Genomic DNA, 22,857 nt, shown 5'->3' with positions numbered 1-22,857 from the left:
GATTGAGTGTGTCAGCAAAGTTTGTATTCGTATTTATTATGGATGCATTTGTCACGCCCTGATCTGTTTCACCTGTCTTTGTGCTTGTCTCCACCCCCCTCCAGGTGTCACCTATCTTCCCCATTATCCCCTGTGTACTTATACCTGTGTCTTCTGTTTGTCTGTTGCCAGTTCGTCTTGTTTGTCAAGCTTACCAGCGTTCGTCCTGTCAGCGCCTGACTTTTTCCCGGCGTCTCTTTTTCGCATCCTCCTGGTTTTTTACCCTTGCCTCTCCTGACCTTGTACCTGACCACCTGACCACTCTGCCCATCCTGGACCCTGAGCCTACCTTTGCTCCACCTCTGGATTACTGAACTCTGCCTGACCCTGACCTTGAGCCTGCCTGCCATCCGGGACCTTTACTCCACCTCTGGTTTACTGAACTCTGCCTGAGCCTGAGCCTGCCTGCTGTCCGGTACCTTTGCTCCACCTCTGGTTTACTGAACTCTGCCTGAGCCTGAGCCTGCCTGCTGTCCGGTACCTTTGCTCCACCTCTGGTTTACTGAACTCTGCCTGAGCCTGAGCCTGCCTGCCATCCGGGACCTTTACTCCACCTCTGGTTTACTGAACTCTGCCTGAGCCTGAGCCTGCCTGCCATCCGGGACCTTTACTCCACCTCTGGTTTACTGAACTCTGCCTGACCCTGAGCCTGCCTGCCATCCGGGACCTTTACTCCACCTCTGGTTTACTGACCTCTGCCTGTCCCTGAGCCTGCCTGCCTTGACCTGTCGTTTGCCTGCCCCTGGTGTTACAATAAACTTCACACAGTCTGCACTTGGGTCTCACCTTGATTCCAGATATTATTATGCCAAGGCAGCAGCTACTCTTCCTGGGGACTCGCAAAATTAAGGCAGTTCTACAATTTGATGCCTTCAAGTTGTAGCCCATGAAGAAGTAGATATGGCATTGAGCTCCCACATCATAAAAGGATACCCACCCTTCTTTGTAGTCTATGTACACCCCGACCCTGGGGTCAAGGAGAGAGGAACAGGAGAGTCACCAAGAGCTTTGTATGTGCTCCCATCTCTCAGCCATATCAACTAGTATTCATTCTCAGGGTTTAGTAAAACACTACCCTTCCTGTTTATGGACACTCTCGCCACTCCTAATGTCCAGTCAGTCTTCCCCTTCACCGTTACTTTGTAATAACAACACCCTGTGGAAAAGCCCTCCTTTCACAGGACACTGACGCTCAGATTAAATTATCCTGGGTAGTCTGGAAGATTCTTTCTTTGCTCTCCTCTTCTAGGGTCTCTCCGGGTCACTTGTTTCCCGTCTGTAGACAGGAGGAGAGAGAGATGAGCCGTATCCGGATCCAGAATCACATCCACTGTGGAGAATCAAGAAAGACAGAGTTTCCCGCTGAGCAAAGTGCACATAGTAAATACAGTGTTTATGTAGTTTTATAAACTGGGTGGTTCGAGCCCTGGATGCTGATTGGCTGACAGCCGTGGTATATCAGACCATGTACCACGGGTATGTCAAAACATGTATTTTTGCATTGGTAACCAGTTGATAATAGCAATAAGGCACCTTGAGGGTTTGTGGAATATGGCCAATATACCACGGCTAAGGGCTGTATCCAAGTACTCCGTATTGTGTTGTGCATAAGAACAGCCCTTAGCCGTGGTATATTGGCCCTATACCACACCCCCTCGTGCCTTACTGCTTAATTATACAATGGGTGGGTCTAATCCTGAATGCTGATTGTGTACAGTGATGAATGTATTGTGCTGGTTCATTCCAGTATGTTAGGTACAGTATGGTTAGGTACAGTAGGTACGGTGGGAATGTGCCTGCACTTTTCTGCAACTCTGAAAAATGCACAACATACAAAAAACACTATATGAATAAATGCTATATCTGAAGAAGTAAAAAAATATCCACAGAAACAAACTCAGACTAGCACAATACACAGACTACACATCTCAAAGCATTGCTTCCTTACCTGTTGTAAACCATGACATTTTATTATTGAATGCCTTCATCTTTCCACTGTTGCACCAGTCTGGAGATTCCCTGTTCCCTAAGGAACAGCTGCAGGAAGAGAGGCTTTGCCACCAGACCGCTTTGGGGATTCGAGCCTCTCCTCTAATGCAACAGGAACAGCACCAATGCTGATATCTGAGAAACTATGATGAGTTCTAGGAATGTTATCTCATCTCATGTTGTACAGTAAAAAATGACAGTATGACAACACTCCTGCTATTTCAGTTTACAGAGCAAATCATAAAGTCAGCAAAAACTGAAACATCCCCTTTTCAGGACCCTGTCTTTCAAAGGTAAAAATCCAAATAACTTCACAGGTCTTCATTGTAAAGGGTTTAAACACTGTTTCCCATGCTTGTTCAAAGAACCATAAACAATTAATGAACACGCACCTGTGGAACGGTCGTCAAAACACTAACAACTTACAGATGGTAGGCAATTCATGTCACAGTTATGAAAACTTAGGACACTAAAGAGGCCTTTCTACTGACTCTGAAAAACACCAAAAGAAAGATGCCCAGGGTCCCTGCTCATCTGCGTGAACGTGCCTTAGGCATGCTGCAAGGAGGCATGAGGACTGCAGATGTGGCCAGGGCAATAAATTGCAATGTCCGTACTGTGAAAAGCCTAAGACAGCAGTACAGGGAGACAGGACAGACAGCTGATTGTCCTAGCAGTGGCAGACCACATGTAACAACACCTGCACAGGATCGGTACATCCGAACATCACACCTGTGTGACAGGTACAGGATGGCAACAACAACTGCCTGAGTTACACCAGGAATGCACAATCCCTCCATCAATGCTCAGACTGTCCGCAATAGGCTGAGAGAGGCTGGACTGAGGGCGTGTAGGCCTGTTGTAAGGCATGTCCTCACCAGCAACAACGTCGCCTATGGGCACAAACCCACTGTCGCTGGACCAGACAGGACTGGTGAGTCGCAGTTTTGTCTCACCAGGGGTGACGGTCAGATTTGCGTTTATTGTCGAAGGAATGAGCATTACACTGAGGCCTGTACTCTGGAGCTGGATCGATTTGTAGGTGGAGGATCCGTCATGGTCTGGGGCAGTGTGTCACAGCATCATCGGACTGAGCTTGTTGTCATTGCAGGCAATCTCAACACTGTGTTACAAGGAAGACACCCTTGTCCCTCATGTGGTACCTTTCCTGCAGGTTCATCCTGACATGACCCTCCAGCATGACAATGTCACCAGCCATACTGCTCGTTCTGTGCGTAATTTCTGCAAGACAGGAATGTCAGTGTCCTGCTATGGCCAGCGAAGAGCCCGGATCTCAATCCCATTGAGCACGTCTGGGACCTGTTGGATCGGAGGATGAGGGCTAGGGCCATTCCCCCCAGAAATGTCTGGGAACTTGCAGGTGCCTTGGTGGAAGAGTGGGGTAACATCTCACAGCAAGAACTGGTAAATCTGGTGCAGGCCATGAGGAGGAGATGCACTGCAGTACTTAATGCAGCTGGTGGACACACCAGATACTGACTGTTACTTTTGATTTTGACCCCGCCTTTATTCAGGGACACATTATTCAATTTCTGTTAGTCACATGTCTGTGGAACTTGTTCAGTTTGTCTCAGTTGTTGAATCTTTTTATGTTCATACAAATATTTACACATGTTAAGTTTGCTGAAAATAAACGCAGTTGACAGTGAGGACATTTCTTTTTTTGCTGAGTTTATCTACACACTAAGTACACAAAGTATTGTACCTCAACACATTCGATAGCCTTAAACCATAAGTTCAAGTGCAGTATTAAATTATGCACTAATATCACATTTTGTGCTGTGTTTTATCCTCACAATCTGATTTTTGGTAAGATAAACTCAACTATCCCTCAATGGTAACATAAAAACTAGAAAAGCCCATTGCATGTGTTCTATTGTTTCTGGGTATTTCTGTCTTTCCACTTACCAGTATGTTGTTTTAAGGTCTAGTGAATCAGTACCAAGTTCCAGTGTATCATCATGTAAATCTCCTGTTTAGTTTCACCTCCCTACAGCTATGTCCTAACCCCTCCCATTGCACCTTGCTTTGTTTGTTTCTCTCTCCTCCTCCTCCTCCCTGCTCTTCCTCCTCACCATCCTCTTCCTCCTCCTCCCCCTCTCGAGTGGCGCAGCGATCTAAGGTACTGCATCTCAGTGCTAGAGACGTCACTACAGACCCTGGTTTGATTCCAGGCTGTATCAAAACATGCTGTGATTGGGAGTCCCATAGGGCAGCGCACAATTGGCCCAGCGTTGTCCAGGTTTGGCCGGGGTAGGCCACCATTGTAAAGAATTTGTTCTTAAATGACTTGCCTAGTTAAATAAAATGTAAATCAATTCCTCCTCCTTCTCCCACAAAACTCACTCAATGAAAGAAAAGAAGCGTGGTTAGCCAAATTTTCGGAATAGTTTTATCTGTGAATGTGTTAGGCCTTATAGTCTACTACTTGAAGTATGTGTTTACATATTGGACCAATGTATGTATTTTATTGATTACTATTTTAAGTTTATTATATTGTACATGTTTCATTTGACAGTATACTGTGGTGCAGGGTGGATTTCCATAGTCAATGTTATCCTTTCTATAATAAACACAATCCAGTCATTACACTGATCTGATTTATAATATTGTGGGATCAATTATGATGCCTATGTCTAATCCTTCTCCCCTCATTAATTATCATCATAGGATGGCAGGTAGCCTAGTGGCTAAGACTGTTGTGACAGTAAATAAAAGGCTGACGTTTCAAATCCCTTAGCCGACTAGGTGAAAAATATGGCTATGTGCCCTGTATTCTGTCACAACAACTGATTTGTTTTGCCACTAGTGGGAGATAATATACCACTCAGACTGAGATGTCATGTTCTATTATTTTTTTCCAAGTTCAACCTAGCAGCGACCTCATGCGATTGATATTCCTGACATGCGCATTACAAACTGCAATCTGACCACAGAATCGGAAAAGAACGACAGCAAAGACAAGACCACAATGGGACAGCGCCGGGTGATTTCATCAAATTTATCAAAAATCCCTTACAAGACGTCCGACAGGAGTAGAAAAACGCAATCGATACGCATTTAAGGACTTATTGAAGTGGATCAGATACACACAGAACGAGCCGAACGACGAAAAGTCAATAGTTTTTCCTAAGGGAGGAAGTTTATTGTGGCGAAGGAAATATAATAGACCGGGTAAGCAGGGTGGGTCTGCGGAAAGCAGCCAGAGCGGGGTACAGTCAGAATACAAACTCACCCACCCAGCCAGACATGGAGGAGTTCGGGTCAACGTTGGAAAAGAATGTGACCGATTTAACGGTTATGGACGTGTATGACATAGCCGCGGTAGTGGGCCAAGAGTTTGAGAGGATCATTGATCAGTACGGCTGCGAGGCTCTGTCCAGGCTCATGCCCAAAGTAGTGCGGGTGCTGGAAATCGTGGAGGTGATGGTCAGTAGGAACAGCATCAGCCCGGAGACAGATGAGCTGAGGCTGGAGCTGGATAAACTACGCCTGGAGAGGATAGACCGGCTGGAGAAAGAGAAGAAACACAAGAAGGTCACAATTATCTTATACAGGATGAGATAAATCATAGGCCTGAGATTAATAATAGGGGTAGTTGTTACCAAACGTAGCCTAATTTAAAACAGTAGGCCTAATAATAGGCATAATAGCCTAATCATTTAAGGTGAAGATATGACAATACTGGTAACAAAAAATAGAAAAGAAAGAAAGAAAACAAATAGAAAGAACAGAAAGAGAAGGCAACTAATTTGCCATCATGAGAATAATGCAATTACATTGTTATAACAATAACTTTTTGAATAGTTGGCCGATACTATATATTAATATAATTGAAAATCTAACCACTGATATACCCCCTCTAAAATATGAATCTGACATTAATGACAACTTGATTGACTGTGGATAGGCTACATTGCAAATTAAGTAAGGAGGTAAGGTATTAAATAGGCCATAGTGGCAAAGTAATTACAATTTAGCAATTGACACTGGAGTGATAGATGTGCAGGTGTTGGCTTTGGGGAGCGCGTGCTACGGGTGGGTGCTGCTATGGTGACCAGTGAGCTGAGATAAGGCGAAGCTTTACCTATTTGGCGACAAATATGTAGCAAGGACCAGCCGACGAGAGCGTACAGGTCGCAGTGGTGGGTAGTATTTGGGGCTTTGGCGACAAAACGGATGGCACTGTGATAGACTGCATCCAATTTGCTAGTAGGTCTATAACATGTCACATTTACATGAAACCTATATCTCTATCCCTAGTTATGTTCCTCTGCCCTGGGCCCAAGCCCGTAGGGGGCCCAGGGGCAGAATTAATATTATATATGTATAAAAAATACATTACTGGAACCACAGGAGCTGGGTCTCAAATGTTCAAAATAAACCAGAGAGCTTAATTTAGCCACAGAGGATCAATAGCTTCTCTATAAAAAAATAGCTGTGGATTAAGTTTTATCACAAGCGCATACAGGTAACTGGAAAAATAAAGGAAACACCAAAAGAAGCTTTAATGCGCGAATGAGTGGTCCTAAACCATGCCAGGAAGATGCACCTCACACTAGAGGTCGACCAATTAATCGGAATGGCTGATTAATTAGGGCCGATTTCAAGTTTTCATAACAATCGGAAATCGGTATTTTTGGACACCGGTTTGGCAGATTTATTTATTTATATATAAATTTTTTACACCTTTATTTACGAGGCAAGTCAGTTAAGAACACATTCATATTTTCAATGACGGCCTAGGAACGGTGGGTTAACTGCCTTGTTCAGGAGCAGAACAACAGATTTTTACCATGTCAGCTCGGGGATTCAATCTTGCAACCTTACAGTTAACTAGTCCAACGCTATAACCACCTGCCTCATTGCACTCCACGAGGAGCCTGCCTGTTACGCGAATGCAGTAAGAAGCCAAGGTAAATTACTAGCTAGCATTACATTTATCTTATAAAAAACAATCAATCAATCATAATCACTAGTTAACTACACATGGTTGATGATATTACTAGTTTATCTAGCGTGTCCTGCGTTGCATTTAATTGATGCGGTGCGCATTTGCGAAAAAGGACTGTCGTTGCTCCAACGTGTACCTAACCATAAACATCAATGCCTTTCTTAAAAACAATACACAAGTATATATTTTTAAACCTGCATATTTAGTTAATTATTGCCTGCTAACATTAATTTATTTTAACTAGGTAAATTGTGTCACTTCTCTTGCAACAGAGTCAGGGTATATGCAGCAGTTTGGGCTGCCTGGCTCATTGCGAACTGTGTGAAGACTATTTCTTCCTAACAAAGACAGCCAACTTCGCCACACGGGGGATGATTTAACAAAAGCGCATTTACGAAAAAAGCACAATCGTTGCACGAGTGTACCTAACCATAAACATCAATGCCTTTCTTAAAATCAATACACAGAAGTATATATTTTTAAACCTGCATATTTAGCTAAAAGAAAACCAGGTTAGCAGGCAATATTAACCAGGTGAAATTGTGTCACTTCTCTAGCGTTCATTGCACGCAGAGTCAGGGTATATGCAACAGTTTGCTCCCTCTGCTGTTTCCTGAAGTTCATGATCATCTCCTTTGTTTTTTTGACATTGAGTGAGAGGTTATTTTCCTGACACCACACTCCGAGGGCCCTCACCTCCTCCCTGTAGGCCGTCTGGTCGTTGTTGGTAACCAAGCCTACCACTGTAGTGTCGTCTGCAAACTTGATGATTGAGTTAGAGGCGTGCATGTCCACGCAGTCATGGGTGAACAGGGAGTACAGGAGAGGGCTGAGAACGCACCCTTGTGGGGCCCCAGTGTTGAGGATCAGCGGGGTGGAGATGTTGTTTCCTACCTTCACCACCTGGGGGCGGCCCGTCAGAAATTCCAAGACACAGTTGCACAGGGCGGAGGGTACTATGGTATTAAATGCTGAACTGTAGTCAATGAACAGCATTCTTACATAGGTATTCCTCTTGTCCAGATGGGATAGGCCAGTGTGCAGTGTGATGGCGATTGCATCGTCAGTGGACCTATCGGGGCGGTAAGCAAATTGGAGTGGGTATAGGGTATCAGGTATGGTAGAGACGATATGCTCCTTGACTCTCAAAGCACTTCGTGATGACAGAAGTGAGTGCAACGGGACGATAGTCATTTAGTTCAGTTACCTTAGCTTTCTTGGGAACAGGAACAATGGTGGCTATCTTGAAGCATGTGGGGACAACAGACTGGGATAGGGATTGATTGAATATGTCCGTGAACACACCAGCCAGCTGGTCTGCGCATGCTCTGAGGCAGCCTTGCGAGGGTTAACACGGCAGCCTTGCGAGAGTTAACACGTTTAAATGTTTTGCTCACGTTGGCCACGGAGAAGGAGAGCCCACAGGCTTTGGTAGGGGGCCGTGTCAGTGGCGCTGTATTGTCCTCAAAGCAAGCAAAGAAGTTGTTTAATTTGTCTGGGAGCAAGACGTTGATGTCCGCAACGGGGCTGGTTTTCTTTTTGTGATCCGTGATTGACTGTAGACCCTGCCACATACGTCTTGTGTTTGAGACGTTGAATTGCGACTCTACTTTGTCTCTATACTGATGCTTTGCTTGTTTGGTTGCCTTGCGGAGGGAATAGCTGCACTGTTTGTATTAGTTTCCAGTCGTCTTGCCATGATTAAAAGCGGTGGTTCGCACTTTCATTTTTGCGCGAATGCTGCCATCAATCCACGGTTTATGGTTAGGAAATGTTTTAATAGTCACAGAGGGTACGACATCTCTGATGCACTTGCTAATAAGTTAGCGTATACATCAATGTTGTTGTCTGAGGCGATCTGGAACATATCTCAGTCCATGTGATTGAAGCAATCCTGAAGAGTGGAATCCAATTGGTCAGACCAACGTGGGACAGAACGGAGCATGGGCATTTCCTGTTTTAGTTTCTGTCTAGAGGCTGGGAGCAACAAAATGGAGTCATGGTCAGATTTGCCGAAAGCAGGGCGGGGGAGGGCTTTGTATGCATTGCGGAAGTTAGAGTAGCAATGATCCAGAATGCTAGCAGCCCGTGTCGCGCATTCAATATGCTGATAGAATTTAGGAAGTCTAGTTCTCAGGTTAGCTTTGTTAAAATCCCCGGTTATAATAAATGCAGCCTCAGGACTTATGTAAAGGCTGTATGTAAAGGCAGGATGTATGTAAAGGCAGCCTCAGGATGTATGGTATCCAGTTTACATAGAGTCAAGTGAAGTTCTTTCAGGGCAGACGAGGTATCTCTGTGTGTGTATATGTTAACTCTATGTGTGTGTATGTGTGTGTAGGAGTTGGAGCTGGTAGAAGATGTATGGCGAGGGGAGGCCCAGGACCTGTTGTCTCAGATCGCTCAACTTCAGGAAGAGAACAAGACTCTTCTCACTAACATGTCCATCAAAGATCCCATGAGTGAAGAGGACATACAGAGGCACGAAGGTACTCAACCCTAAACCCCTCACTCTACACCCTGGACTCTTAACCCACACACGCATTATTACTTTTATTACCTTGGTACTGACTCAAAACTTAATGAGAAGGGATTTAAAAAAAAAATTTATATGGGAATTTCAATAAAGTTACCGGAATTTTGTAGGCCTGATGTGGCCTGTAAACCATGAGTTTCAGGCCACTGTAGTAGGGTAATGTAACGGTTGTCGTCGATGGAAGAAGGAGAGGACCAAAGCACAGCGTGGTTAGTGTTCATCTTGATTTAATAATAATAAAAAAAAACTGAACACTTCAAATGACAAAACAACAAACGTGACACCCGGAACAGTCCTATCTGGTGCAGACACACAAAGACTGAAAACAACCACCCACAAAACCCCAACAGAAAACAGGATACCTAAATATGGCTCCCAATCAGAGACAATGACTAACACCTGCCTCTGATTGAGAACCATATCAGGCCAAACAAGAAACCCCACATAGAAACAGAAAACATAGACTGCCCACCCAACTCACGCCCTGACCACACTAAAACAAAGAAAATACAAAATAACTATGGTCAGAACGTGACAGGTAAAGCTTGGCCTCAAAGTAAGACTTTATGAGATATGAATGTATTGTTATGAGTTTAATTATAATGATAACATTCACCTAGGAACTCACTTTGACTGAGAATGAACGAATTGAACAACCGTGGCTCTGTCACTAACAAATACAGTCATGGGTGGTAACTACAATTCAGTTGAAAAGGCAAGACACACTGGGAAATTATATTGGGAGACATTACTCAAATATTTTAAGCTGATACAACTTAAATCTGGACCCCCTACAGGGTCATAGTGACTCTATCAGTTTGAGTAATGACTACAAAATCATATATTAAAAGATAGAGTATATTAAATGCAACAGGTTTCCTCAAAAGTTTTTAGTAATGGGGCACATTGGGTTTACAGTGCACACACAATAACAATATTGAAAGAATGTGGGTTACACATGCATACCATACAAACACCCTCAGAACAGCCTCAATTTGTCAGGGCATAGACTCTACAAGGGGTCGAAAGCATTCCACGGGATGCTGGCCCATGTTGACTCCAAAACATCCCACAATTGTCCTTTGGGTGCTGTACCATTCTTGATACACAAGGGAAACTGTTGAGTGGGAAAAACCCAGCAGCGTTGCAGTTCTTGACACACTCAAACAGGTGCACCTGACACCTACTACCATACCCTGTTCAAAGGCACTTAAATGTTTTGTCTTGTCCATTCACCATCTGAATGACACACAGACATAATCAATGTCTCAATTGTCTCAAGGCTTAAAAATACTTCTTTAACCTGTCTCCTCCCCTTCATCTACACTGATTGAAGTGAGTGGGATCGTAGCTTTCACCTGGATTCACCTGGTCAGTCTGTCATGGAAGTAGTAGGTGTTCCTAATGTTTTGTACACTCAATGTACACCGTCGCTCCCTCGCTCTCTCTCTCTCTCACACACACACACACACACACACACACACACACACACACACACACACACACACACACAAAGGAGGCCTTCTCTGTGTTTGAGGCTGAGCCAGTCTCATCACTGTGAGTGGCTCTGTTGTGATGTCACAGAGGAGATACAGTCCCCCTGACGCACACACACACACACACACACACACACACACACACACACACACACACACACACACACACATACAAGAAGACGGGCACAAACCACCCTCAGTGTTCCGTACACCTGCTAGACACACACACACTGCATTATCATGCTTCACGCACACATAAGTCTCCACAAAGTCCCCCCAGTCCCCTCTCCACCTGCTCAGTGAGTCCTGACTGAAGTTTAAAAGTCTTGCTTCCTCCATCGTTTATATTCAGGGCTGTGTCAGCCAGGGGTACGCAGTGTCTGTGTCAGAGAAATCAGGTGTGTGTGCTGTTTTCTATTTTAAACCTAGTCGGGCTCACAGACAGGAACTCCGCTGCTGTGCATATTCACTTGATGTATTCTCCCATGCAGTTCAACATGTGTAAACATAATACACACAGGGTATTCATGTTGTTCTAACTTGGCTCCTTTCTCCTGTGTCTTGGCTGCCAGGCCTTTATATTGTTCCTCAATACTTACCCCTCTCTGCTCTGCATCTCAGGTTGTCAGATCTGATGTTGATTTGTTGCGTTGCCAGGTATGTCGGAGCGGGAGCGTCAGGTGATGAAGAAGCTGAAGGAGGTAGTGGACAAGCAGAGGGACGAGATCCGAGCCAAAGACCGCGAGCTCACGCTCAAGAATGAGGACGTTGAGGCAGTAAGGGCGGCAGGATGGGTGCTTGCTTGGGGTAGAAGTTGTCCCTCCCTATACATAGACCAAAGATCAGCTAACCCTTCCCCAATTCTACCCTTAGCCATTAGGAGGGAGAACAAAAAGCTGACCTTAAGTCAGTGGTCAGGGGTCAGGGACTCCTTGTAGGATGTGGGGAATCTGTTTATTTATTCAAGTGTATTGATTTGATGGATCAATTAACTATCTTCTCTTTCTCTGTTTCCCACTTTATTACATCCTCCTGTACTTGTTCTCTCTCCGTGACCCGCTCTCTGTTCTGCCTGTCCCCTAACTCTCTCACACTTCTTCTCATTTCTCCCCCCTCTATCTCTATCTCCACCCCATCCATCCATATCCCTGCATCTTCCCCTCCATCCCTTCACCTCTTTCTAGCTCCAGCAGCAGCAGTCTCGTCTGATGAAGATCAACCATGACCTGCGCCATAAGATCTCTGTGGTGGAAGCTCAAGGGAAAGCCCTCATCGAGCAGAAGGTTCCAAGCCCTTAGGATGTGTAATACATATTGTTTTACCAACTGTATATGCAAAACAAAAGAGTTCAGAATTATTTTTTAAATGTATTATATTTGTATGTTTAAGGTGGAACTGGAGGCGGGAGCTCAGGCACGGGTACAGGAAATGGGAGCACTCCGGCAGGAAGTTACACGTTTAAGGGAGCGACTGCAAGGAGACATGCCCCCTCAGGGTCCAGAGGTGCCTCCTCCCCAGCTCCCATCCCCTGCACAGGTAATAACAACACCTGCTCAGGTCGCACAAACCCAGCCAGGCACAGCTACACAGGAAACACTCACCTGCACATGTAACTATACAGTTTATACAGGCAGACATGCTCCCAGCAGACCCAGGTGCTACATTATAAGCCTGGCAGCCTCTGGCAGAGTCACATGCAGTGTGCTGGTATTCTCTTTTCTTTCCACATCTATGAGAGTATCTTTGCAGCCTGAGTTCATTTATAGCAGTCTGACTCACAGCCTGTAGAGCCTGGCTGTAGCTAGTGAGTCAGGGAGCATGGAGTCTCTGCCTCATCGGAAAACATGACCTAGCTATCATTGGAGGTGGAAGGAGGGGGCCAGGACAGAAATAGCCTTCCTCCCTTCTACCCCTCCACAGTCAGCCAACCAACCAGCCAGCCAACCAGCCAACCAACCAGCCAACCAACCAGCCAACCAGAGGGATATAAAAAGAGACAGAATGGCAGCCAGACAAATCAGGACAGCTAAAAGTGACCTGACAATGACCTGTATAGTCACCAAATGGGTTCACTGGTAGCCAAATTAAACACAGATTTTTCACAGACTTCATACAGCAAGTGTAACACGTACACTGAGTGGACAAAACATTATGACCACCTGCCCTTTCCATGACATAGACTGACCAGGTGAATCCAGGTGAAAGATGTGATCCTTCACAGATGTAATTTGTTAAATCACATTCAATCAGTGTAGATGAAGGGGAGGAGGCAGGTTAAAGAAGGACTGTTAAGCCTTGAGACAGTTGAGACATGTATTGTGTTTGTGTGCCATTCAGAGGCTGAATGGGCAAGACAAAAGATTGAAGTGCCTTTGAATATAGTATGGTAGTAGGTGTCAGGTGCACTGGTTTGTGTACCTCAAGAACTGCAACACTGCTTGGTTTTTCACGCTCAATAGTTTTCCATGTGTATCAAGGATGGTCCACCACCCAGAACATCCAGTCAACTTGACACAACTGTGGGAAGCATTGGAGTCAACATGGGCCAGCATCCCTGTGGAAAGCTTTCGACACCTTGTAGAGTCAATGCTCTGACAAATTGAGGCTGTTCTGAGGTGCTGTGCAACTCAATATTTAGGAAGGTGTTCTTAATGTGTTGTAAACTCAGTTGTACACTCATCACCCACAATACTCTGCAGTACGATTTATGTTTTCACTTTCCTTTTACAATGTCTGTAAGAATTTTCTAGAGAGATTTGATCTCAGTGAGACTAACCTGGATAAAAAAAAGGTACAATAACTCCCCTCCCCCTCCCCCAGCCTGGTATTCCCTCCTCAGAGGCGGGGATTCAGGGTGTGGGCTGGCCCGAACCAGACAGACACTACCCCCCAGAGCTGCGGTTGGGGCATTACGATCCCGCCCCGCGTCTCCCGTCCCTGGATGCTGATGAGGATGTAGAGGAAGAGGCCGTGTTGCTATGGGTAACACCGTAGTGCTAGCTAGCTAGCCGCCCCCAGAATGGTGTGTTTGTCGTGACCTCTAACCTTTGCACCGCCACCGTCCCCCTAAACAGTGTTATATAGATGCTGGTTTAGCTAGAGAACAGAGTGCTGCCTGAGTGACCGGTCAAGGACTGTGTTTTTGATCCAGCAAACCTTGGTAGTTCAGCATGTGAGTCAGTGAACCCTTTTCCCTAACTAAACTTTACCACATAAGTGTGTGTTTGAGAGTAAGATGAAGAGTGAGGGATTGTGTATGGATACAGTATGTGTTGGAGTGTGCATATGCATACGTTACAGTCAGTGTGTGTGTCGGGGAAGGATATATACAGTATATATATACAGTACCAGTCAAAAGTTTGGACACACCTACTCATTCACAGGTTTTCCTTTATTTTTCCTATTTTCTACATTGTTTTAATTTTTTTAATTTTTAATTTATTTCACCTTTATTTAACCAGGTAGGCTAGTTGAGAACAAGTTCTCATTTGCAACTGCGACCTGGCCAAGATAAAGCATAGCAGTGTGAGCAGACAACACATGGACAACACATGGAGTAAACAATTAACAAGTCAATAACACAGTAGAAAAAAAGGAGAGTCTATATACATTGTGTGCAAAAGGCATGAGGAGGTAGGCAAATAATTACAATAATTACAATTGCACCCCCATAGAGACTGCCAGAGGACCGGACAGCATGCCCCCCGATTTGACACACTGAACTCTGTCTGCAAAGTAGTTGGTGAACCAGGCAAGGCAGTCATCAGAAAAACCGAGGCTACTGAGTCTGCCGATAAGAATATGGTGATTGACAGAGTCGAAAGCCTTGGCAAGGTCGATGAAGACGGCTGCACAGTACTGTCTTTTATCGATGGCGGTTATGATATCGTTTAGTACCTTGAGCGTGGCTGAGGTGCACCCGTGACCGGCTCGGAAACCAGATTGCACAGCGGAGAAGGTACGGTGAGATTCGAGATGGTCAGTGACCTGTTTGTTGACTTGGCTTTCGAAGACCTTAGATAGGCAGGGCAGGATGGATATAGGTCTGTAACAGTTTGGGTCCAGGGTGTCTCCCCCTTTGAAGAGGGGGAATAATAGAATAATAGTGTAATAGAATAATAATAGATTGTAGAATAATAGTGAAGACATCAAAACTATGAAATAACACATGTGGAATCATGTAGTAACTAAAAAGGTGTTAAACAAGTCTAAATATATTTTATATTTGAGATTCTTCAAAAGTAGCCACCCTTTGCCTTGATGACAGCTTTGCAAACTCTTGGGATTCTCTCAACCAGCTTCATGAGGTATACATGAAATGTATATACCTGAGGTATACCTGGAATGCTTTTCCAACAGTTTTGAAGGAATTCCCACATATGCTGAGCACTTTTTGGCTGTGTTTAATTCACTCTGCTGTCCAACTCATCCCAAACCATCTCAATTGGTTTGAGGTCGGGTGATTGTGGAGGCCAGATCATCTGATGCAACATTTCATCACTCGCCTTCTTGGTCAAATAGCACTTACACAGCCTGGAGGTGTGTTGGGTCATCGTCCTGTTGAAAAACAAATGATAGTCCCACTAAGAGCAAACCAGATGGAATGGCGTATCGCTGCAGAATGCTCTAGTAGCCATGCTGGTTAAGTGTATCTTGAATTCTAAATAAAGTGTGTCATCAGCAAAGCACCCCCACACCATCACACCTCATCCATGCTTCATGGTGGGAACCACACATGCGGAGATCAGCCGTTCACATACTCTGCGTCTCACAAAGACACAGCAGTTGGAACCCAAAATCTCAAATTTGGACTCATCAGCCTAAAGGACAGATTTCCACCGGTCTAATGTTCATTGCTCGTGTTTCTTGGCCCAAGCAAGTCTCTTCTTTTTATTGGTGTCCTTTAGTAGTGGGGTCTTTGTATCAATTTGACCATGAAGACCTGATTCACGCAGTCTCCTCTGAATAGTTGAGGATGAGATGTGTCTGTTACTTGAACTCTGTGAAGCAATTATTTGGGCTGCAATCTGAGGTGCAGTTAACTCTAATGAATGAACTTATCCTCTGCAGCAGAGGTAACCAACCGTAACTTCCTTTCCTGTGGCGGTCCTCATATTTCATCATTGATGGTTTTTGCGGCTGCACTTGAAGAAACTTTCAAAGTTCTTGAAATATTCCGGATTGATTAACCTTCATGTCTTTAAAGTAATGAAGGGCTGTCGTTTCTCTTTGCCTCTTTGCCTCTTTGAGTTGTTCTTGTCATAATATGGACTTGGTATTTTACCAAATAGGGCTATCTTCTGTATACCAATTCCACAAATTAACTTTTAACAAGGCACACCTGTTAATTGACATGCATTCTAGGTGACTACCTCATGAAGCTGGTTGAGCAAAGCTGTCATCAAGGCAAAGGGTGGCTACTTTAAAGAATCTCAAATATATTTTGTTTGTTTAATACTTTTTTGGTTACATGATTCTATATGTGTTATTTCATAGTTTTGATGTCTTCACTATTATTCTACAATATAGAAAATAGTAAAAATAAAGAAAAAACATTGAATGAGCAGGTGTGTCCAAACTTTTGCCAGCTACTGTACATGCACAGTGTGTGTGTGCTCCTGCCTGCAGTTCTACTACCCCAGTTTGAACACCCTAAATGTTGATTTAGATGGCACAGAGCATGTGTGAATTAAGTGTCCCTCTACCAACTATGTGTGTGTGTGTGTGTGTGTGTGTGTGTGTGTGTGTGTGTGTGTGTGTGTGTGTGTGTGTGTGTGTGTGTGTGTGTGTGTGTGTGTGTGTGTGTGTGTGTGTGTGTGTGTGTGTGTGTGTGTGTGTGTGTGTGTGAGATAACTGGGTCAGACTGTACCACTGCAGCTGTCACATCTAAACATAGACTGCACTGCCACCCCATGGACTAGTTCAGTCTCTTTCCTTTCATCTGCAATGGCAAAGTATGTAGTTGGCACCAACAGCACTTAGAGCATTAGAACATTAGTTTAGCCAGTCATGATAATAGCATGACTGGTTGTTCATGCCTCTTTTTTCCACGCTTCATTTGCTACACAGTGACTTGCTAAAAGACTGTTTGCTGCATGACTGACCTCTGTTGGTTGCAAGCAATGAGTTAGTCTGAAGATCAGTATCTGAGGTAAGGAAGGAAGGCAGGAAGGAGAGAAGGGTGCATTGCCTTAGTATTGTAACAGGGCCCAGGGTCTGACCTACAGTTCTCTTCCTGTGCCACCAGGAGGCGATGTGTGATCAGGACACACCTGCTCTGTTTCAACATTTTACCAAGGTATCCCTCCTTTCTTCTATTCCTTCCTTTCCTGCCCTCCTCTCTTCCTTCCATCATCCCATGGTGTAATGTGGCTGTCCCCCACTAGGAGGCACTATGTGATGAGGAGGTGGACGGCCTGGACCAGAAGGATCCCAACAGGCCCCGGTTCACACTACAGGAGCTGAGAGACGTTCTGCATGAGAGGAACGAGCTCAAGTCCAAAGTGTTCGTGCTGCAGGAGGAGGTCGCCTACTACAAAAGGCAGCCATCTTTATTTTTACCATACAAACAGAACATGTTTAGAAAATCATAAACAATCAGATGAGATTATCGCAGTTTGTCAGGTTTAATTTAAGAAGTTAAAAGTGAACAATATTGACAATGCTGATGATGATGATGGTAGTGGAGTGATGACTGTTCTTCCTCTCTCCAGTGAAGAGGTGGAGGATGAGACCGGGCCTCCCACTCCTTCCCCATCCCCCGAACAGCTGAGGGCACGGCCCCGACACAACGCGCAGCCTGAGTCAGGAATCAAACGCCTGTACGTACCAATCACACAGATACACTGGATACCTTTAACATATCGCATTTATGATGCGCACGTGCATTTATCTCCTGGTCAACTAAATCAGCATGTGTGGTTTAAAGTAACCACCATCTGGCAACAACAACATGGCTACATCTCACAGCAGAAGAATATAAATGAAATGTGCTGTGGTTGATGTGGTCCCTCTCCCTCTGTCTCTCTCTCTCTGCTTGCCTCTTTGTGAATGTCTGTGTGTGTATGTGCTTGTGCGGGTATACGCGTGTGTGTATTTATACCTGTGTATGTGTGTGTGTGTGTACCTCTGTGTGACAGGATCTTCACAGCCATAATGCCGATGGTGGCGGCTGGGTTGATTCCAGATGACCCCACTTTACAGCCAATCAGACGTCTCATATCCCTTGTACGACCCCTGTCATTGGTTGGCCTCTGTGTCACTCACTGTCTTAGCTAACACCCCCCATCCAATGCTTTTATTCGTGTGGCCAGGAGTTTTTCTTACCTTGTGATCTAACCAGTAAAAACTCTGGGCCCTGTTTATCGGACCTGCATGGACCCTCCCACCCCATGTAGGTGTTTGTATTCTGATTGGCTGATTGTGGGGATATCTAAATCACTGTCCAGTGTGAAGATGGTAGATCATTAGAATCAGCCAATCAGAATAGGATGTTTATTCACTCCCGTTTCCAATTCACTAACAGATTTGGATAACACTTTTGCTTTTGCTCTGCTCCTGTTGCTTTGTGCTCTAACCCAGATGTCCTTTCAGTCTCCACTCATAACTCACTAGGTAGAAATCACAGGAGGTTGGTGGCACCTTAAATGGGGAGGACGGGCTCGTGGTAATGGCTGAAGCAGAATAGGTGGAATGGCAGCAAATACATCAAACACATGAGCCATTCCATTAGTTCCTTTCCTGCCATTATTATGAGCCGTCCTCCCCTCAGCAGCCTCCACTGGTAGAAATGCATCTCACTTCTATGTATTTTAACAGTTATAACCAGGACTCTAAATAATATGTCTGGAGAACATAAAGGAATAATGACGCTGAGTAGTGAAGTCCACTTTTTTGTCTCTCTTTTTCTCTGTCCTTCTCGACTCTTCCCTCCTCTCTTCCTCCTCTGTTCTTCCTTGCTTCCTCTTCTCTCCCAGGTTTAGCTTCTTCTCTCGTGACAAGAGGCGGAACTCCCAGCGGAATGCACAGTTTGATGACAGCTTCAGCTCGTGGGCGGGGAATGATGAGGTGTACACAGAACAGGCCCAGGAGGCTTTGCAGCACATGTAGTGATTGAACAGCGTTTGATGATGTCCCTCAGAACTCTTTCCCTGTAACGTTGCAATGCACTTAAAGGCATCGTAAAGGTTAGCTTATTGCACAGTACACACACCTACAGCTCAGCACAGCCATCCACCTACTGAAATACATACGGACACTGAAATACTATCACCTCTAAGTAACAGAGTCATTCACCCAGCATCTAGAGTAGTGAAACCTAACCACCCTGGCTTTGACAGTAAAATCCTTGCCTTGCCTTGGGACTGTGCTTAGTGTGCCTGCTGCAGCACAATGGGATTGTATGACATTTTTGCTTCTAAGTGACAGGAATCACAGAGGTTTGAGGGTGAAGAGGAGCCTTTCTTTATCCCAAAGTGAAACCCACCAGAATGTATGGATGCTCAGAGCGGTTCCCTTTGTGATAGAACAGGCAGGGATACACTAGGCGTGTGAGAGATACACAGAGTCAGGCTTGGAAGGATTGTGGAACGAGGTGACAGGAGATCGAGATAGAGGAACCACACGAGACACTCCAGATAGAGAATCATGGGACACAGAAGAAGAAAGAGGAGAGTTCAATCCAGTAAAGAAACCTTGAAGACAAGTGGGCATGTTTTTTTAAATGATTCAGATAATGGTGGCAGTGCTGACCCAGATGTAGTAGGCTCTGAACCATCTTTATACTCCCTTGGCCCTGAGCTAGACCCGTCATGTCCTTAGAGGCAGCTAGAGGGCACTATGGCTAGGCCCACCTCACCAGCTAAAAAGTGTGTGAACAGATGTGGTGGTTTTTGTACAGATCGACCTTGCACATAAATGAATACGTTACTGGGTGTTGAGATGGGATTGCCTAATTTAAAGAAAATGTTATGGGTTTATATTTTTCCAGTGGTGAATGAAGCACAGAAGGTTGTAGTTTTACAATGTCTTATGGAAAGACAGTATTTTTGTTTTGGAATTATTTAACTAGATACTGTTTTTTTGTTTTCAGGACTAGCCAAGTGGTGTACATATGAAGCAAGAGAGACAAAAATATGCAAGTTTGGCTAACTGTATTTGATATATACATGTACATTTTGAATGGGTGCCATGTTGGAACCAAATGTGACAACACAAACTAAAAACACCATTGAGAATGCAAATTTGAATGTCATTGTGGAATATTTGGTTTAAACATGGATGACAGTTTGCCAAACTCTGTGCTGTGGCTGCAAGATGGTTTGTGAGAAGTAAAATGGTTAGTGTGGATGAGGGAGGTTCTTGATAATGAGTAGTCCTGACTTCAGCAGTCAGGCAGACATAACGCCTCAGCCTCACTATGCTAAGAGATCATTAATACTATTACTATGACTGGACAACTTTTCAATCATTTATTTTATGATGCAAGATACTTAATCAAGGCGCAAAACTAGGGCAACACTTATTTGTGACAAAAGGGATTGATAGTCGAGAAAGGTTATATCTTGTCTGGTGGCAACATCTACACCAAAATGTACACAAAGGGGAAATAAATACAGAATCTATCCAAACAAGGGAAGATGTCAATATATGCAAGACATCCTTCTTTTGCAACAAACTTTATGGACCCGCTTCACACCAAGTAGATTTCTATTGGAAGGATTTTAAATATGATAAATGTCTCAGTTTTCATACAGCTTGTTGCCTTTTTTTCAGATATGCAAACTCAATAAATATGGTGATCCCCAGAATGTTTCATGTATTATGTCAACTTTCTTCAAAATCAGACTGTAAAACAAACTTTATTCACTGCATAAAGAACAACAGGTAGATAATAACACCCTGCTGAGCCAGGCCAGCAGAAGGTTACAGATGACATCACCTGTCCACACCATCCAGGTGAGAGAAAAAAGACCAATGTAGTCCACACGTTTTTGTATTACTTGCTCCACCTCACTCTCCACCCATGCATCCTTTCAGATGTCAGAGAAGTCAGAGGAACCACTGAGTTTCATCTCCTGTCTCTGTGTCTGTACTTATCATCCCTGTGTCTTCTGTCATCCCTCTCTCTCCTGTCATCCCGCTCTCTCGTCGACTCCCGCTCATAACTCCTATCCCTCCTCTCTCGGTGGTACTCCCTTTCTACACCCCTCTCTCTCCCTCTGTCATCTCTCCTCCCCCTACTCCCCCAATCAGTCTCTCTCTCACGGCTCAGGGACCCATCTCTGTAGCGCTCCTCCCTCTCTCCTCCTCTCTCACACTCTCTGCTACCACCACCCCATTCCTGGTTCATGGTGACAGGAAGGTTGATGGGTTTGCGGAAGGGTCTGTCCTTCCCACCAAACCGCAGCTGACCAGACTCCTTCTTGCCCCCCTGCCCTCCGCCCAGCCGACGAGGTACCCATCCCTTCAGGGTCCTCTCCTGCTCGAAGTCCACAAACAACTCACTTTGGTCCACCACTAGTTTGTTGGCGTCTCGCCTCGCCCTGACCACGGACCTCTCCTCTTTGTATTCAACGAAGGCATAGCCTTTAGAGAACCCAGTCACTAGGTCCCTCACCAGGCGCAGCCGGCGGATATCCCCGTAATTGGAAAACACTTCATTCAGCTTCTCCTCCGTTGTTTGAGGGTTCAAGCGGGCCACGAATAGAGTGAGGAGAGGGTCCCCCACCACGGCTTTGTTGGGTTTGTAGCGGGCGACCATGGCTCTCCAGACGGCCCGGTCATGGGGCTCCACGTCTGTGCCATCGATGCTGCCCGCCTTGAGAGGGTCGTAGACTTTTGCCACTGGACTCCAGTCGTTCATAACTCTCATTCTCTGACACTAAACAATGTGGCTGAAAAAAACAAATAGTTAAAAAAAACTGTACATAAAATGTACATTTGTTTGCGACATAGCTACTGATCATTTTTGGGTGGGTCATTACTTACAAGACGTCGCTGCAAGTTGGACACCAGTCGGAATCTAAAGAATTGTGCATCACTCAAAACAGTCCGTGTAGGAAATGTTTTAATTCAGTACGTTCCGGTAAGAAATGTGTCTCAGTAAGGCCAGCTTTCTTCTTCTTCGATATCATGGCGGTCCGCAAACAAACGTTTAAAGTACGTGCTGCCACCTACTGTGCTGAAATGTACGATCAGTCATGATCTGCCCAATTCTGTACTTCCATGAAAAATACAAGTAAAAACTAAATAAATCGCTACTAACTTCTACCACAACCTCAAAATTCTCTGACATTGAAACTAAGGAAACCTATCTATACTTTTCCCGGCAAAACTTTCTCAAACCTCAGCATCACTGATAAGCTTTTACTTATTTGACCCGCTTTCCTACTGATCAACCTTTTGGCCTTAGTCACTCTGCCTGCCTCCCTTAACATTTTCTTTAATATCTGTGGACATAGATATTGGGACTCACCTCAACCTTGCATAAGCTTCCCATTAAGCTTTTCCATTTGCAGAAGATTCCCTTGCTGAGCCTGGCTCTAACAAAATATTAGCAACCTACCATTTCTAATGAACTGGGCTCTCTTTCTATACGGCATTAGTTAGACGGATAGGTTGTAAATGAGTCCATGTGATCTCATCAAACCATTCACTCGGACACATTATTACTCTTTTGTCCTACCTTGATCTTTTTGCTTTCTACACTAGACTCTCCACTGCTTTCAGTATGATCCCTCTTCTTCCTTTCTTTCCACTAGACCATTCAGATCCTTGACCCTCATCCTCCATATCATCAGCACGGCCATCCATATTGGTCG

At 44.7% G+C, this 22,857-nt stretch overlaps 2 protein-coding genes across 8 annotated transcripts; one reads left to right on the top strand and one right to left on the bottom strand.

The window, feature by feature from the left end:
• Nucleotides 1–4,958: 4,958 nt before the first annotated feature.
• LOC139422815 (RILP-like protein 1) lies at nucleotides 4,959–20,844 on the top strand. Of its 7 annotated transcripts, XM_071174197.1 has the most exons (11): nucleotides 4,973–5,586; nucleotides 9,345–9,492; nucleotides 11,693–11,811; nucleotides 12,220–12,318; nucleotides 12,425–12,571; nucleotides 13,856–14,017; nucleotides 17,283–17,333; nucleotides 17,422–17,576; nucleotides 17,749–17,856; nucleotides 18,175–18,262; nucleotides 19,012–20,844. In XM_071174197.1, the coding sequence occupies exons 1-11, from the start codon at nucleotides 5,299–5,301 to the stop codon at nucleotides 19,015–19,017; spliced, it is 1,371 nt and encodes a 456-aa protein (XP_071030298.1). In that variant the 5' UTR covers nucleotides 4,973–5,298; the 3' UTR covers nucleotides 19,018–20,844. The 7 variants fall into 7 exon arrangements, with proteins under 7 accessions (XP_071030303.1, XP_071030300.1, XP_071030297.1 ...); XM_071174199.1 differs by lacking the exon at nucleotides 17,283–17,333 and having other exon boundaries at nucleotides 4,964–5,586; XM_071174196.1 differs by lacking the exon at nucleotides 18,175–18,262 and having other exon boundaries at nucleotides 4,971–5,586.
• On the bottom strand, nucleotides 20,495–22,076 carry LOC139422817 (small nuclear ribonucleoprotein 35 (U11/U12)). The gene is made up of 2 exons (XM_071174204.1): nucleotides 22,025–22,076; nucleotides 20,495–21,930 (listed from the first exon to the last, which is right to left on the bottom strand). The coding sequence occupies exon 2, from the start codon at nucleotides 21,906–21,908 to the stop codon at nucleotides 21,105–21,107; it is 804 nt and encodes a 267-aa protein (XP_071030305.1). The 5' UTR covers nucleotides 21,909–21,930; nucleotides 22,025–22,076; the 3' UTR covers nucleotides 20,495–21,104.
• Between the last annotated feature and the right edge of the window lie 781 nt (nucleotides 22,077–22,857).

This window comes from Oncorhynchus clarkii, chromosome 12 (genome assembly GCF_045791955.1).
Source record: "Oncorhynchus clarkii lewisi isolate Uvic-CL-2024 chromosome 12, UVic_Ocla_1.0, whole genome shotgun sequence".
In the NCBI taxonomy this organism is placed as follows: Eukaryota; Metazoa; Chordata; class Actinopteri; order Salmoniformes; family Salmonidae; genus Oncorhynchus; species Oncorhynchus clarkii.
This window is presented reverse-complemented; position numbering and strand designations above follow the sequence as displayed.

Excerpts from the sequence above, each read along its gene's own strand:
- LOC139422815 (XM_071174196.1), top strand. The coding sequence starts at position 5,299 with ATGGAGGAGTTCGGGTCAACGTTGGAAAAGAATGTGACCGATTTAACG. Across the intron at positions 17,334-17,421 it reads TGTTTCAACATTTTACCAAG|GAGGCACTATGTGATGAGGA; the intron begins GTATCCCTCCTT and ends GTCCCCCACTAG. Across the intron at positions 17,577-17,748 it reads GAGGTCGCCTACTACAAAAG|TGAAGAGGTGGAGGATGAGA; the intron begins GCAGCCATCTTT and ends TCCTCTCTCCAG.
- LOC139422817 (XM_071174204.1), bottom strand. The coding sequence starts at position 21,908 with ATGAGAGTTATGAACGACTGGAGTCCAGTGGCAAAAGTCTACGACCCT.